We start from the raw sequence: 18,240 nt of genomic DNA, 5'->3' as shown, positions 1-18,240 counted from the left end.
GTGGGAACCAGGCATGTAGAGTCTATCCGTTCACCTTTTCTGCGTCGCACAAAGACACGGTGGTTGGAACCAAAGATCTCAAATTGGAACTCATCAGACCAAAGCACAGATTTCCACTGGTCTAATGTCCATTCCTTGTGTTCTTTAGCCCAAACAAGTCTCTTCTGCTTGTTGCCTGTCCTTAGCAGTGGTTTCCTAGCAGTTATTTTACCATGAAGGCCTGCTGCACAAAGTCTCCTCTTAACAGTTGTTGTAGAGATGTGTCTGCTGCTAGAACCCTGTGTGGCAGTGACCTGATCTCTAATCTGAGCTGCTGTTAACCTGCGATTTCTGAGGCTGGTGACTCGGATAAACTTATCCTCAGAAGCAGAAGTGACTCTTGGTCTTCCTTTCCTGGGGCGGTCCTCATGTGAGCCAGTTTCTTTGTAGCGCTTGATGGTTTTTGCCACTGCACTTGGGGACACTTTCAAAGTTTGCCCAATTTTTCGGACTGACTGACCTTCATTTCTTAAAGTAATGATGGCCACTCGTTTTTCTTTACTTAGCTGCTTTTTCTTGCCATAATACAAATTCTAACAGTCTATTCAGTAGGACTATCAGCTGTGTATCCACCAGACTTCTGCACAACACAACTGATGGTCCCAACCCCATTTATAAAGCAAGAAATCCCACTTATTAAACCTGACAAGGCACACCTGTGAAGTGAAAACCATTCCCGGTGACTACCTCTTGAAGCTCATCAAGAGAATGCCAAGAGTGTGCAAAGCAGTCATCAAAGCAAAAGGTGGCTACTTTGAAGAACCTAGAATATAAGACATAATTTCAGTTGTTTCACACTTTTTTGTTAAGTATACAATTCCACATGTGTTAATTCATAGTTTTGATGCCTTCAGTGTGAATGTACAATTTTCATAGTCATGAAAATACAGAAAAATCTTTAAATGAGAAGGTGTGTCCAAACTTTTGGTCTGTACTGTATATACTTATTTGTTACAGAAAATGCACCTTTCAATATGATAAATTTAAGTATAGTACATGCAGTGAGCCAATCAACAATTGCTTTGTAGTTGTTTCCCTTCACAAACCAACCTACATACTCACATGTGCAACACTGTGAAGCATTTTAGGTGGGTTCCAGGATATATACAGTAGGTTAATATTGTTGACTTATAACAGCTAAGCTCTGTGACTCAACCGTGTAACTGTAATTTGTCTTCTTTCTAATTTGTATCTGTTACACTCTTTCTCATCTCTAATGTGTAACAGCCAAGCTCTGTGCCTTCATTCTGTCTTGTAACCACCAAGCTTTGTGCTTTCATTCCGTCTTGTAATCACCAAGGTTTCTGCTTTCATTCCGTTTTGTAACCACCAAGCTTTGTGCTTTTATTCCATCTTGTAACACCAAGCTCTGTACCTTCATTCTGTCTTGTAACCACCAAGCTTTGTGCTTTCATTCCGTCTTAATACCAAGGTTTCTGCTTTCATTCCGTCTTGTAACCACCGAGCTTTGTGCTTTCATTCCGTCTTATCACCAAGGTTTCTGCTTTCATTCTGTCTTGTAACCACCGAGCTTTGTGCTTTCATTCCGTCTTTTAACCACCAAGCTCTGTACCTTCATTCCGTCCTGTAATCGTCAAACTTTGTGATTTCATTCACTTGTAACGACCAAGCTGTGTCTTCATTCTGTCATGCAACCGGTAAGTACTCTGCCTTCATTCTATTGTGTTACTGCCAAGCACTGTGCCTTCATTCTGTTGTTGCTTTCAACCCTGTTGAGAGACTGTAACGATTATTCTAGTAGCAACATTGGAGTACATGCCGGTTCCAGTTGAACCTTGCTATGCCAGTGAGCTACTGCTCCATCCTAGAAAGGAGTACAGAGCTAATGTCATAGTCCGTGCACCAAAACTGACCTTCGTACAAGCAGTGGGTTATTTCTCTTGGACATTTTTCTTTTGTTTGGGAAGTGTCTTTCTCTTTGAAAACAAATTTAGTTTCCCAATCTTCTATCTGTCTCCAGTGTGTATTTTTTTTCTTTCCTCTTTTGTCATCTGTAACCATGGCAATGTCCTCTTTGAAAAGACCCCAGATAAGATAAAGGTTCAATTTTGGGTAGAAGTGCCTAGTCTTTAGTCACAAGTATCGATCCGGAAGACTCTTGAACTGCCAGAGGTAGTAAGTGAAATACTGCTGCTAACATCTTCTTTTTTTTTCCTCTTTTTTTAAGCATTTTTTTTCCTTTTTTAATGGCTTTTAGAGGAGGCTCATAGACATAAGAAAACTATTTAAAAAAATGACTCCTTTAACTTCTGCTTATTGTGTATTATCTTTAATGTGCAGAGGTTGCTGTGCTTTGAGAGGGAGGAGGATCTGTCCCCATCACACCCTGACAATGGTGTTTTCTGCATTATCTGCCTCCAGCTTTTTATGAGATTTCTTGGTTTAACTGGTAGTCAACTGGCAGCAGCGAGGGATATAGGGGCTTGGTAGAATTTCAATCACTGGTTTCTCCTTTGCCATCAGATGTAGGCGGAGGACCACCTTTAAGTTACAGGCCACATGCATGAGGGTGACATCCTACTCTATCCATACATGCCAACTATTCCAAATTTACTGGGACTGTGCAGATAATTTGGAAACAGTCCTGGAAAATGTGTGCTGTCCAAGGGTTTACCAAGGCTCACCCGCAAAGTCAATGCCACTGATCCTTTCCCAATTGCAACCGAAAATGCCCAACAATGGTAACTTTGTTTATCACCTCTGGATCTGTATTACCAGTGCTCTAAACCAAAAATAAATCATCCTCACAAGCTGTCTTGACTAAAAAATTATCTTGTCGTTATGAGTAGTACACAGCTCTTATGCTGACTTATGTGTCTCCATAGACTACAGACAAACTGATCCGGTAGATCTATTCTCTCCCATCTGTGTTGTGCCTCCTGTTCACATACATTTACAACCATTCTAATTTGGGGGTCCAAGAAGTGGAAGCCATTGTTTTTTGTTTTTTTTACATAGCGTTGAATCTCTTTCCCTTTTTTTTTTCCTTAGATAAAATAAGGCAGAAATATGCCGACCTCCCCGGGGAGCTCCACATCATCGAGCTCGAGAAGGATCAGCACGGGCTGGGCCTCAGCCTCGCTGGTAATAAGGACCGATCCCTGATGAGCATCTTCATTGTGGCCATTAATCCGGATGGACCTGCAGGAAGAGATGGGAGGATCCGGGTGGGGGATGAGCTGCTGGAGGTATTAATAATAATAATAATAATAATAATAATATTATTTTTTTTTATTATACATTTATATAGCGCCATTTATTCCATGGTACTTTACATGTGAAAAGGGGCATATATAGATAAAAAGTTTATTAAATTTTGTAATAATAATTGCACTAATTGATCGTCCTCATAATCTTAGATCTACAGGGAATAAGCACTAATCATCGTTACAGCAGACATTGTATCACACAGCAGCTCAATGGAAAATCTCACATAACAGACCGAGATACAACAGCTTAGAAGATTGTATGGCACATAATCGGTGTGAATATAGCAGCTCAGCAGACAGTATCACACACTGTGGCATTGGTCAAGCAGTGCTTGGGTCTGCCAACTATTCTTTTATGATTTGGAAAAAATATTAAGATTGCCTCTCAAATATTTGCCCCTCCTCCTGTTTTGCATAGCCCCACCCCTGAGGAATTTTTCTTTCCCCTTGATCAGTTCTAGCTTTGTGGTAAGTGTTTGCAGCCAGCCTCAATTCTACACGTTACAGTCAGGGACTCCTGCTGGTGAAGCCTTAAACCCGGAACCATGTGGTGCTTTTCTATATGAATTTAAGAGACAACTTCTCCTATTAATGAACCGCTGCCGTTTAGAGATTCTAGAAACGTAAAACAATTGTATCCAAGAAAGGTGATCTTCCATAATGGCAGCAGTTCTCAGAGTTGTTGTCAGATACAGATTGGACATTTTACATAGATAATTGGCCCTCGGGAAGCAATAAACCTTTAGAATTCTGACTGTTCCATATACGCAGCCGGCGGAGGATTTACCGCTCTGTACCGTTCTTTTCTAGTATAGAAGGATTATGGAAACATTCTCAGATCCCTTTTAGAAATTCATTATCTTTACACATGGGGGTCACAAGATGCTCACTCGTAAAAAAATAAAATCGTATTTCCCGGTTATGTAAAGGTCACCTGATGGCAGAGACTTAAAAAAACGGATTAATGAAACATTATGTCACATAACAAAATGCAAAGTCTGAACTCAGAAGTGGAGGAGATTGTATGATATGAAGGATTATTCCTGCCAAAGGTGGCGCCATTAAGGACCTGATGCTCAAAGCTTGTGGCCACCGCAGATTTTAATATTTTTAGTGTAGCAGTTTTATTTATTCTATGGATGGCGCTGTTGTTAGCTTTAATTTTATGTATGGAGCTGTTATTTGGGCACAGTATCATTTTAGTACTTTACAGTTGTATTCTCTTAACACTATATTGTGGTATTATTTATGCAGGGTATAATGGTAATTAGTTATACATTTTCCGCACTGTTATTAACTGTGTATAGAGCTGTTATATGGGCATTCTATTGTAGTATTATTCAGGTATTTTATAGCAGTTCTGAGCACTATATGGCAGTATAATGTATGCACTGTCGAATGGGATTTACTTATGCTTTGTGTGGTACTGTTAACTTACTTTATCGAGCTATTATTTGTCCAGTCTTTTTCTAGTACTTTACAGTAGTATTTGAGAACTATATGGCGGCATTATCTATGCACTATATAATGTTAATTATATATAGTGTGGCGCTGTTGTTAATTTCATATATGGCGCTACTATATGGTCACTCTATGGTGGTCTTCTGGTACTTTTAAAGTCTTATTATTTAAGCACCATATGGCAGTTTAGTCTATGAACTGATATAATGGTAAGTATGCACTGTTATTAGCTTACTTTGGGTAATTTATTTGGCACGCTCATATTTTAGTACTTTATGATGCTATTATTTGAGCATTCAATGAGATTATATTTTTGCACAGTATAATTGTAGTTATGCTTTGGGTGGCACTGTTACTTGGGCACTGTTCAGTATATTCTTTTTGCAGTGTATGATGTTGCAGCATTATATAGGGTTTTAAATACAACAGAATGGAAATGTTATTTAACACTGTTTGCACTATTATATGTTAATCATTGTGTATGGCACTGGTAATGAATACCATAGCAAATTTTTACACTGTATATCAGTACAACATATGGAAGAGGATGGAGGGCAGATCTTATCACAATGGACTCCATGTAAGATTGGTCTGACTACGCACTCCCCACCACCATTTAATAATTATTAGATTTATCATGTGCCGCTGCAGTGCCAGTATGTGGATCACCTACCAACTAGACATCCTTTTTCTCACTGGTAGATCCTGTCTTTACTCTTTTGTAAATCCGCATTGAATTTGGTGCTTACACTCCGCATCGCAAGCCGAGCTGCAGACATGGCATGCTGGGAATTGTAGTTACACAACAGCCACTGGTTGCAGGCTTTATGGTCCGTTTGTGGACTGCAGGGACGAACTGGGAGGCACGAGCTATTGCCTTATGGGGTGGATGTAGTTAATGGTGTCACACTGGGTACAGACGTATCTTGGTCCTTATCTGGTGTGTAGCAGCAGTTTATGCAGTGCCCCATCCAGCTCTGCTGCACAGATAGATTGGAGAAGTTACTTGGCCTCTAATCCTCTGTAACGCTTATAGAAAGTGACGCGTCGCCATTAACCTGCATTTTATTGAATGTCACCGGGATAATCTGTCCTCTCTGGGTGTAAATAACTGCAGGAAAGGTCACCCCTCCATTAAACAAACACACATCCGCAGCTCATGCGCTGCCTCCTGAGGAAGAGGAGCTGTCAATCATCCGCGTGTCTCCTGGCCATCGTTCAAGGCTTAGGCTGCAGATTGACTGTTTGACTTCCCAGGAGCTTTGAGCAGCCGGTGCCGCGTGGCGGGTAGAGATGCCGAAGATCTGCGTACCTTCTTCTCAGTTCAATAGAAATTGCATGACGGCACAAAAACAAAAAAACAGGGCAATTGCAACGATGTATCAAACGTCAGAATAATTCAGTTATACAAATTACTTATAGATTTTGTGTTTCAATTTGGCGCTGGTTTCAATATCTCCGCTTGCTGTCAATGCGAAAGAAGAACTTGAGTCCTAATATGTCTCATATCAGAGGATTTATTACAATTGTATCCAGTCTAGACAATCTCCAGTAAGACGTCCTAGACTCCTGCACTGATACATTGTAGTGAAGTTCCGACCTGAGAGATGTTTGCGGCACACTGAATCCTCACTATTGGGACTGGTCAGGTTTCTGCATCTGGATGTAAACTTGCAGGTTTCTTTTCACTGATCGCAAGAAGAGACCTTAAAATCCTGCAACTTGTACAGCCACTTCTTCGTTAAGCACAGGCAGAATGATTTGGGGTTTCGAAAGTCCTAGAAGCCTTTGGTGATTCAACTTTTTTTTTAAATGAAACCTGAGGATGTTTTTTTCTTATATGATAACTAGTGGCATTGCTGTATAGGTCAAAGAACAACAATATAAATGAGACCTGTCTTGTAGTAATCTGACGTGCCAGCGATGAGAAATCAAGCTTTGAAGCCGCATGCAAATTAGCCTGGAAGCGCATTAAAGGCGTGTCCATACAAAGAGTGCATCTGCACATCCCCATTGCACTTCCAGGCTAATTTGCATGTGGCTTCATGGCTTTATTACTCAGCTGTCACTTTGGATTGTTGTACTAGGATCAGTACTAAAATGTCCCAAAAGTTTCCCTTTAAGCAAAGTTGCTTTACCAGGGCAGTTCCTTAGGACCCCATAGTTAAAAAAAAAAAAAAAAAAAAATCAAGACCGAGCCCCTCACAAGGTTTTTTTTTATGGAAATCTGAACTACTGTGGCACAGTGTGCTCAGCTGCAATCTTGACATTGCTGGGCCCAGTGCAAAATCTTCTAAAGAGCCCCCAACTATCACCAGACCTTAAGTGTTAATTTTCACATATGGGCCAAAGAAACCGTTCGGGCCCCCTAATTTTCAGGACTCGGGTGTGACAGCAACCCCTGCACCCTCTATAGTTATTCTCCTGATTGTAACTGATAGGTTTGGTAGAAATTGTGCTTCTTATTTTCGGTTTTCTCTTTTTTTTTTTTTTTTTTTTTTACATTGGACAAAGACAATTGTTTTCCTAATCTTGCAAGTACAAAGAAACGCGTCAGGCGCACTCGTCCCTTAGGGTACCGTCACACAGTGCCATTTTCATCGCTACGACGGCACGATTCGTGACGTTCTAGCGATATCGTTACGATATCGTTGTGTCGGACACGCTACTGCGATCCGGATCCCCGCTGAGAATCGTAGGTCGTAGCAGATCGTTTGAAACTTTCTTTCGTCGTCTAGTGTCCCGCTGTGGCGGCATGATTGCATCATGTGACACAGGTTGTATACGATGTGCGCACAGTAACCAACAGCTTCTACATCACAAATACGTCATGAAATTATCGCTCCAGCGCCGTGTATTGCAACGTGTGACCGCAGTCTACGACGCTGGAACGATAATCATACGACGCTGCAACGTCACGAATCGTGCCGTCATAGCGATGAAAATGGCACTGTGTGACGGTACCCTTAGAGATGCACGGCTCTGAAGCAATGCTCTGCTGCAGCTCATTAAGCTATTATATACACTGGGACTATGAAGACTGACCTAGCGGACTCTCAATGCATTTCTATTTTTATATTTTCTTTTCTAGCTAAATAACCAGATTCTATTCGGAAAAAGTCACCAAAATGCATCAGCAGTTATCAAGTCTGCGCCCAGCAAAGTGAAGCTGGTGCTGATCAGGTGAGATTTTATGGGAATAATTTACAACTTAACGTGTAACTGTTCAAAATTTAACATGGGAGCAACTTTATTAAATGCAGATACATCAACAACATGAAGGAGCATTTATAGTGGGAGCTTTGAATAGAAGGTGGCAGGGAAGGAACAGAGTGACATTGCAAAAAGCAATCTGTCAGACTCTGACTTGAATTTAGTGTTTCCAATTGCAAAGTGACCACTAACAATGGATATGCTGCTGGTGTGCAGTGGCTTAATGTTCTAGACCCTTGTATGCGGAGGTTTGGCAATCCTGTCCCCAGGGTCCGGTGGTTTCATGCATGGTGCAATGATCCATGATGTCCAGTGGTTTAATGTATGGTGCAATGGACCCCAGCACCCAGTGGTTTAATATACGGTGTAATTAACCCTGGCGCCCAGTGGTATAATGTATGGTGCAATGATCAATGTTGTCCAGTGGTTTAATGCATGGTGTAACGGACCCCGTCTTCCAGTGGTATAATGTATGGTGCAATGGACCCTGGTGTTCAATGGTTTGATGCGTGGTGCAACGATCCTCAGCGTCCAGTGGTTTGATGCACGGTGCAGTGATCCTCAGCGTCCAGTGGTTTGATTCATGGTGCAACGATCCTCAGCGTCCAGTGGTTTGGTGCACGGTGCAATGATCCTCAACATCCAGTGGTTTGAGGCATGGTGCAATGATCCTCAGCGTCCAGTGGTTTGATTCATGGTGCAACGATCCTCAGTGTCCAGTAGTTTGAGGCATGGTGCAATGATCTTCAGCATCCAGTGGTTTGATTCATGGTGCAACGATCCTCAGCGTCCAGTGGTTTGAGACATGGTGCAATGATCTTCAGCATCCAGTGGTTTGATGCACGGTGCAGTGATCCGAGGCATGGTGCAACGACCCTCAGCATCCAGTGGTTTGATTCATGGTGCAACGATCCTCAGCGTCCAGTGGTTTGAGGCATGGTGCAACGATCCTCAGCATCCAGTGGTTTGGTGCAATGTGCAATGATCCTCAGCATCCAGTGGTTTGATTCATGGTGCAACGACCCTCAGCATCCAGTGGTTTGATTCATGGTGCAACGATCCTCAGCGTCCAGTGGTTTGAGGCATGGTGCAACGATCCTCAGCATCCAGTGGTTTGGTGCAATGTGCAATGATCCATGGTGTCCAGCGGTTTGCTGCATGGTGCAACTTTCAGGTCTCAGCCCCTCTCCACCTTCTGCACACCTTGTGCCGTGTACACACCATCATTTCCTCCCTCTGGAAAGAACACTTTACAATAACAGGATCCAAAACCCCAGAAAAGATCTCACTGCAAACTTTAATTCCATAAACTATAAAATTACTTTATGGGCAAAGTGTAAGAAATGAAAGAATTGAAAGAATTCTGTGTTTTCCTAAGAACTTTATCCTTATTGTGCTCTGAGATTTCATATTAGGACGTCAGGCTGCGAAAGATCAAAAGACCTAATTTAGCATTTAAGTAAGCGCCTTAGTCGGCAGAACATTTGCATATCTTAGCGGTGTTCGCTTTGTATCGGCCCTGAGAAGACGTTCTGTGATAGAGGGGAGAATTATTAAATTAAAGGCGGATGATAACTCTTCTAGAGTAGACGTCTTGGAGGGTGTCCTTTCTTCAACCAAGCCTCCTTCCCTCTTAAATTCTTCTTAAGGTGGATTTTGTGCTATTGGCTTAAGTAGTCGGTAATCCATCTCCTTTCTCATTACATTGTTCCCTCATCCTTTCCTCTTGCTTTACACTGCATCTCTGCTTTATTTGAGCACAGCTGTGATGAGCGACTCCACCACATAAAGTCATGGCCATTACTTCAGTATTGGCTGTGGTTCAACCTCTAGGACGTAGTGTTATCCTCTTCTAAGTTCTCACTTGATTGGGGACATGATGCAGTTTTTTGCACAGTGGGATGAATACTAGTCTCTTCATTCCCGGGATCGGTGTGGGTCGCAGAGGTAAGACCCCCTCCTAATCATAAAGTGAAGCTTATCCAATATGCCATAAAAGAAATGGAACACCCCTTTAAATATATTATCGATTGGCATCCAAGATATTGTATAATCCACCTCTAGATCTCCTCTCCACCATGCTTTACACTGCAGCTTAGCTTTTCAAGCTGGAGCTGGTATTTATGCTCAGGGGTATTGGTAAGGAACACAAATTCCCCAAGACCATGAAGATTATCATTGGATCATTCCTGTTGGGAAGGAACAATAGATGCCAAGAATTGATGTTTATGCCATTCCTTAACACTGAGAATAACGCTGTATTATTAGGGAATTGCTATTTATGCAGTTCTTTAATATTTTGCTATAAATTCACAAGAGAGGTCATTTGGAGGGGGCATTAGATTATAGGCGACATATCTGGAATCGCACAGGACAGTTGTCAGACTAATGGGATTTTATTCTCCTTGCTCTTTTTCCTTAGTTCTTCTCTGGGACATTAGTATTCTTATTATATCTATGGATTTCTGCCTCCAGAAGAGTTTATGAAGGAGCTGAACCTTCCTTCCTAATTGTCTCAGAAAGGTTTTGTGACAGGGAAATTATTAGAACGGGCCGAGCATGCTGAAGTAGCTGGATGTCTTGCATGTCCTTGCCTTCAGGTCAGAAGATGTTAGTGTTTCCCACCTGCCCGCATTCTCCACCATTTTTTTTTTATTATTGGAAGTTGTGTTAAAGAATAAATCCACTTCCAAACAATTATATTAGTGTAGGTTTTTTTATGTATTTACTAGTACACATTTATACCACTTCTATAACCTTTTACCTTTTATCATTTGCATAAAAGGTAAATGGACTTCAGAGCCATAGATCGTTTTTTTCCATTCACACCCGAAGAAAAAATACTCTGGCCTCTAGCTGCAGTCAGTATGCAGTAATCTGCCATCCGCATGACCTACCCGCTCACTGTTTTTTTGTTCCCACAATGCACTGCTGTACTGAAACAGAAAACGAGCTAATTAAAAAAATAAATAAATTAAAACGCAAAACAAAAAAATAAATGCAAAGTATTTATTAGGTTGCAGCCATGTAGAGGGGTTTTCTGATTTTTTTTTTTTTTTTAATTAAAACAGTGCCCCCCCCTTTGCCATTTCTCTGCATCAGGTATGGAAAATCAGAATCATTCACTTCAACTAACCTGCAATACCAGGCACAGCATATAGACAGGAATAGTAGTATTTGTAGGGGATAAAAAAATACCCTTTTTTTTTTTTTTTTTTAAGTCATTCTGAACAACCCCTTTGATTCTAGAAATCAATAGAGATCTTCAGCCGATGAGCTAATTTCTGTCATACAGTATAAAGTATTTTTCTTCTTTTTAATTAAGCAGGATTTCTCCTTTTAAAAGTGGCGTTGATGATAAGACTCTGGGATGGCGGACTCTGCCGCCGCCGTCCCGGACGTACGCTCGCGCTTGCGGCAGCGGTCTGCTTACAGTGCAGCCTCCTGTAGCTTGCCATTCATCTCGCTGCTGTCGGCTCGTCATTCTGTGCGGCTTCTGATAATAATTTTACAGTCTTTGGTCACAATATGATTTACTGTCCGGCTGTGTTTGATCACGGCAGCTTTTTCTCAGCCATGAAATCGCGGCACGTTTTCCCCGTTCTCCATCATCGCTTTCATGTCTGGTAAAGGATGATGTGCTGCCACAATCGTAGTCATGTCTCGCATTATTGCACAATCTGCTGCTGGGTTTAACCGCAAAGTGTAAATCTTCAATATCCGGTGGAATGATCTACTTCTGGGAAAGCTTAGTTACAACCAAAGTGACTGCTATTATACATGCATTATAACCCAGCTTTTCTTTGGTTCTGAATGGCCAGCTTCTCTACTTACATCTCCCATGATTGTATCGCTACATAATTAGGCAGATTTGCCGCTCTGGGGTCAGAGAAAGCGGCGTAACTGCTACCATATTCTGTAATGCTGAAGGTGGAACAGGAAATCTTTTTTAGCGATAAATTCCCCATCTCCCACTATATAGTCAGCATTGCCATAAAACTGGGCTGTAATTACTCGCCTTCATGCTCATGCGTTGGATATAATGAAATCCTCGAGGCTTCATCTGCCACAGAGCGTCAGGCACAGGCGTCTCTTAGAATTAATGGAAGACCAAGATACCAATGTGCTGGCTCCACTGCGCTGTATTCCCCACTTATACAGGACTGTGCAAAAGTTTTAGGCTAGTGTGGAAAAAATGATGCAAAGAATGCTTTGGAAAATCTAAGTGTTAATAGTTTATTTTTATCAACTAACAAAATGCAAAGTGAACGAACAAAACATCTAAATCAGATTAAGGTTTGGTGCTCAGCCGATGCCGCCATGTCTTCTTCTCAGGACTTGTCACTTGCACACGTTTTTTATAAGGAACTCGGCAGGAGATTGTCCCAAACATCTTGGAGAACTGACCCCAGATCTTCTGTGTATTGGGCTTGTGCGGATCCTTCTGTCTCTTGAAATTCCTACGACACTGGATGATGTGAGATCAGAGCTCCTTGGAGCCGGATCATCACCCCCTGGACTCCTTATTCTTAAAGGGAACCTGTCACCTGAATTTGGCGGGACCAGTTTTGGGTCATATGGGCAATATTGCCTTGCGCTGGCGTGTACACCGGAGGACAGAGAATGAACTTCAATCTAATATTGCGGCCAGCATGCAGCCAGCGGGTAAGGAAAGGGTGAATCAAACACCCAAAAACCCCGCCCATATGACCCAAAACTGGTCCCGCCAAATTCAGGTGACAGGTTCCCTTTAATGATGTTGGCTGGATGTTGGGAGTCGTTATCCATCTGCAGAATAAATTTGGAGCCGATTAGACTCCTCCTGTTGGTATTAAATGATGGAGAAGTATCTGCCTGGATTTCTAAGCATCGAGGACCCTGTTAATTCTCACTAAATCCCCAACTCCGTTTGCTAAAATGCTGCCACAAACTTGCAGGACCCTCCACTGTGCGTCACTGCTCCTGCAGACCCTCATTGTTGTCTCCAGCTTTTTAGGAATAAACTGACTTGTGTTACCGACTCCAAATATTTCAGATTACGATTTATAAGTCCAGAGCGCCGGCTGCCATTTTTCTGCACCCCAGTTCTTATGGTCCCTTGTTTCCTTGTCAAAGGTCTGGCTTTTTGGCCACGATTCTTCCATGAAATCATCTTCTGGCCATGCATCTCCAAACAGTAGATGGTTATAGCTGGGTCCCACTTTTCGCTGAGTTGATGGCACTGCTGGACATCTTCCGATTTTGGAAAGAAACGTGATGTGTTATTCATCTGCTGCGCAAAGTTTCCTGGCTGACTACTGCATCTAATGTCCTTGTGTTAGCTCATTTCTTGGTGTTGGTGCTCCTTCAAAAGAGCTTGAACAGCAAATCTTAAAACCCCAGTCTGCTTTGAAATCTTATGATCTTACTCCCTCTCTGTTGTCTATAGAGCTATTGTTTGCACTCTTTTACACTCTTTTTATTTATTTATTTTTTTACTTCTTCATGCTTTTTCCATTTTATTCCATTTCTTATGCTCTGTTGTCCTTTCCTTTGCACTCTTATGGTCTGTTTTTAGCTCTCACTTTCTTGCTCTTCAGCTCTATTTCGTTCTCGTGCTGTCACTCTTTGGCGTTTTCTCCCTTTCTCGCACTCTCTATTTGTTCATACAACCAGCAATAAATTCCAAAACAGCAGATCAGCTGTTATCTTATTAATGACTACGCCTTGGGGACACAATGTTTATTTTTTCAAAGGCCATTAATTCATTTCCAGAGGCAAAAATGTAATAAAGTAATGTTAAGTTGTGTTCATGACTTCAAGGAAACTGACACTTTACTACAAGCTAAAGAGCTTCAGCACAGCGATCTCCTGTGATCAGTGCAACCTGCGCAGATCCGGCCCGAGCTCTGCGTCATCCAGACGCGTGGACAAATTATTTTCTGTTGCTTTTTTTTTTTTTCTTATGGATTTATGAGATCAGTGCATTTATAAGATTTCTGCAGTAATCCTTTTGTAAGGACCTTAAGGTGCAAAGATAACAGTTGCACTCCTGTAGGATCGCACTCATGTGCCGTGGTTAATTTTTACTATCTGAAAGGGATCCGTCACCAGGCAAAAAAGCTTTAAAAGTCTAAAACAAAAAAAAAAGAGGGTAGGACTGACTGTGATACCACAGCCTAACTGTTAGCATATTTTATGCGTTTTTTTTTTTTCGGCAGCACACACCCGCAACATGATCGTGTTCTTCTATGTTCAGTTTTTCCAAAGCTTCTAAGAGCGATATCTGGTGACAAATTACATGGGGGTACCCCAAGTTATGGTCCTGGAGGGTTAAATGATGCATTAACGTTTTATGTATCAAATATAATTTTGTTATGGAAATGGAGCTGGAATTATATGATTATAGGGGATTGCAGTGCAGATTGCTTGTGGATCCATATGGAAATGGTGAGCAGAATGCAGGCCACCACTGAACAGAGGTTCTATTCTGCCTGATCTGCTGCAGACACGGGCTCCCATGAAACAATCTGTATTAGCTAAAGGCCCCCAAATAGATTATATAAGTCAACTGAATCCGCGATTTTGGCAGAATCAGTCATGTATGGAGGCCGCCCAACTCTCCCCCCAACAGATGATGCCGGAGAAAGGTTTGGCATGTTGAATTTCAATGGTCGAGATAGATGGAAAACAAGAAGGTTGGAAGATGGACTGAACTGCTCCACCGCACCGTAGGTGCACTGAGCTTGGTTTGGACAGTTAGTTTGCACTAACAGATTAAGGCCTCTTTCACACGTCAGTGTCTCCGGTACGTGTAGTGACAGTTTTCTCACGTACCGGAGACACTGACACCCATAGACCCATTCAAATTAATGGGTCTATGCACATGTCTCCGTGTTTTCACGGACCGTGTGTCCGTGTGCAAAACACGGAGACATGTTCGTTTTTCTCGCACGAGCACGTACTGCAATACGTCCTGCACACGTGCACACGGAGAACAGTGTGCACTCTCCTCCGTGTGCACGTACCGCCCGCAGGAGAGACAGCGCTACACTAAGCGCTGTCCCCCCCCCCCCCGCATGTGGTGCTGAAGGCAGAATTCATCTCTTCTCCCCCAGCGTTCGTTGGAGAGAAGAGATGAAAGATCAATTTTATTTTTTTTTTTGTGAAAAATAAAGTTTGCATGTGTCCCCCGCCTCCCACCCCAGTGTGCCGCCTGGCCCCTTGCCGAAGAAATACTCACCTAGCTCCCGCGATGTCTCCTCTGTCCTCTCTGCGCTGGCAGCTTCTCCTGTGTGAGCGGTCACGTGGTACCGCTCATTACAGTCAGGGAATATTCACTGTATTCACTGAATACAGAACTGCCCTATACGTAGTGAACGGTAGTGAGACGCCCCTACTACTAGAATAACATCATTAATCCGGTCATTGTGCCTCTTGCAGGAACAGCACAGGCCTAACGTCATCTTCATAGATGACAATGCCCCAGCTCATCTAAGCCATCGGGTCAATTTTTTTTTTTTTTTAATTGCTGATTAAATCTCGTTGTTTCCTATTGTATTTCTTAGAGCACTGATATTTTAATGATCCACAGAAACGCCCGCACTACTCATGGGATATTCTGCTCTTGTGCTTTGTGCTGCCAGTGTGCTTTTTATCTCTACCGGCTCATCTCTGAGGAGCACAAGGAACATATCAGCTTTATTTGTTCCCCTTTTGATATAATGAAGCAACGTGTTTGTATTTCTGTCTCCGGTGAATGGTCCGCACGCAGCCTGAGACCCTTCACTCAATACCACGTTCTGCGCTTGTGTCAGTAGGGAAAATATGCAGAAATAATGCAATGATAACAGGTCAGGAATGGATCAGATCGGAATCGTGCTGTCATATATATGATTACATGGTATTGGTTAAGTACAATGCACATCCACTAAAGGTCTAATGTTCTTACAGTTTGAAGATCTAAAGATCTGATCCTGTGTTAACAATCCTTTATGTAAATGTATAGAAGTTATAATTACAATGTAACAGAGTAAATTTAGTTATCATGGTTCTCTCAATTGCTGTCTCTAGGCTGTTATCCTTATCCAACCTTGGCCTGGTATAGATGGCAGAAGTTTATTAATACGGTCTTCTATGTGCAAAAATATAACTGCTTTAATACTTCACCTATGTACAAGAATATAGCTACTATAATACTGCCCCTATGTACAAGAATATAACTACTATAATACTACCCCTATGTGCAACAATATAACTACTATAATACTGCTCCTATGTGCAAGAATATAGCTACTATAATACTGCCCCTATGTACAAGAATATAACTACTATAATACTACCCCTATGTGCAACAATATAACTACTATAATACTGTTCCTATGTGCAAGAATATAACTACTATAATACTGCCCCTATGTACAAGAATATAACTACTATAATACTACCCCTATGTGCAACAATATAACTACTATAATACTGCTCCTATGTGCAAGAATATAACTACTATAATACTGCTCCTATGTACAAGAATATAACCACTATAATACTGCTCCTATGTACATGAATATAACTACTATAATACTGCCCCTATGTACAAGAATATAACTACTATAATACTGCCCCATGTACAAGAATATAACAACTATAATACTTCCTGCTATGCACAAGAATATAACTACTATAATACTGCCTCTATGTACAAGAATATAACCACTATAATACTGCTCCTATGTGCAAGAATATAACTACTATAATACTGCCCCTATGTACAAGAATATAACTACTATAATACTTACTGCCCCATGTACAAGAATATAACAACTATAATACTTCCCGCTATGCACAAGAATATAACTACTATAATACTGCCCCTATGTACAAGAATATAACTACTATAATACTGCCCCATGTACAAGAATATAACTACTATAATACTTCCCGCTATGCACAAGAATATAACTACTATAATACTGCCCCCTATGTACAAGAATATAACCACTATAATACTATCAGCTGTAGTTGGATTTTGGGGTATTTTTTCTATTTTGCACCAGTAGCTGTGCAGTCAGTGTTGTCCAGGTCTTGAGACTCCTCATCTTCTCTTCTTTACATATTTGATCAGGAATAAAGATGCCGCTCAGCAGATGGCCATCAGCCCGTTCCCCTTACCAGAGGATACTCACTACTCCCATCAGGTGAGCCGCACATCTGTTATGACAAGGTATCATTCACAGTTTTTTGCTGGCGGTTCGCCTGTGCTCACACTGTATGATCTGTGTCATTAATGTTCTTCGGATTTGTTACCTTGTTGCTCAGTGACGTCAAACATTAAAACTAGACAGGTGGATATCTACTTTAACTACTTGATTCTGCTTGGTAATATCGTACATCTCAAGATTTCCTTTACTAAACCTTTAATAGAGCCAATAGATTTAATAGACTTTTTTGTTTTTTCATTTTTTTTCTGTCCCCTCACGATTTTCTTCCTTGTAGCTGACTGTAACCTGCTTCCTGACACATTTTAGTTTGAGCCTTTCCCTTCAGATGCCGCTAGGGGGAGCCCACTGCAATATACATTTTTGCAGCCCACATTTAGTAGTTCATTACTCCGCCTAGTGGCAGGTCCAGGAATTACATGGTGAGGCGAGGGGCCGACTGTAACCTGCTTCCTGACACATTTTAGTAGTAGCCTTTCCCTTCAGGTGCCACTAGGGGGAGCCCACTGCAATATACATTTTTGCAGCCCACATTTAGTAGTTCATTACTCCGTCTAGTGGCGAGTTTAGGAATTGCATAATTAAACTCTTAGGTCTGTTTGTGGTTATAAAACAAAGATTTCTTGCAAAAATAACTTTAGTAAAGCAAAAATACACTCTTGAAACTCATAATAGACGTTTGACTCATTCTGTATTTTGCTGTGGAGCTCAGGGTAATTCTGAGAACTGCTCCTATCTCAATAATGGCGCCTTCTTTGTGTCACTGTCAGTTGGAGGTGCCTGCGCTATCGAAGCTCTCTCCATTTATTTCTATATGAGTTCCAAAAATAGCGAAACAAGTATTTTTGAAACTCCCATAGAAATGGAGAGATAAATAAATGGCACCTGGACAACTTTCCATTTCCGGTGGCACACGTCAAGGCCCTGTTATAATAGGTGCGTCCCACCTCTGGGAGCCATACCAAACGTATTCCGCTGGAAATTAAAATGTCACTCGTATGCATTCACTTCTCTGAGATGGGAATACCCCTTTAACGCTTAATAATTACAGCTGCCATATAGTGCACACACCCCACTGCTCTATCTATACAGTTAGGATT

At 41.6% G+C, this 18,240-nt stretch overlaps 1 protein-coding gene across 2 annotated transcripts in view; it reads left to right on the top strand.

Annotated features, from left to right (window-relative positions):
* PATJ (PATJ crumbs cell polarity complex component) overlaps nucleotides 1-18,240 on the top strand; it is a 208,714-nt gene that overhangs the window by 136,325 nt on the left and 54,149 nt on the right. For both annotated transcript variants that reach the window (XM_077277129.1, XM_077277128.1), the window contains 3 exons: nucleotides 3,052-3,248; nucleotides 7,822-7,913; nucleotides 17,047-17,119. In XM_077277129.1, coding sequence (XP_077133244.1) covers nucleotides 3,052-3,248; nucleotides 7,822-7,913; nucleotides 17,047-17,119 — 362 coding nt within the window. The remainder of the gene's footprint in view (nucleotides 1-3,051; nucleotides 3,249-7,821; nucleotides 7,914-17,046; nucleotides 17,120-18,240) is intronic.

Source organism: Ranitomeya variabilis, chromosome 8 (assembly GCF_051348905.1).
Source record: "Ranitomeya variabilis isolate aRanVar5 chromosome 8, aRanVar5.hap1, whole genome shotgun sequence".
Lineage (NCBI taxonomy): Eukaryota > Metazoa > Chordata > Amphibia > Anura > Dendrobatidae > Ranitomeya > Ranitomeya variabilis.
The sequence above is the reverse complement of the archived record's forward strand: the minus strand, read 5'-3'. Positions and strand labels throughout refer to the sequence as shown.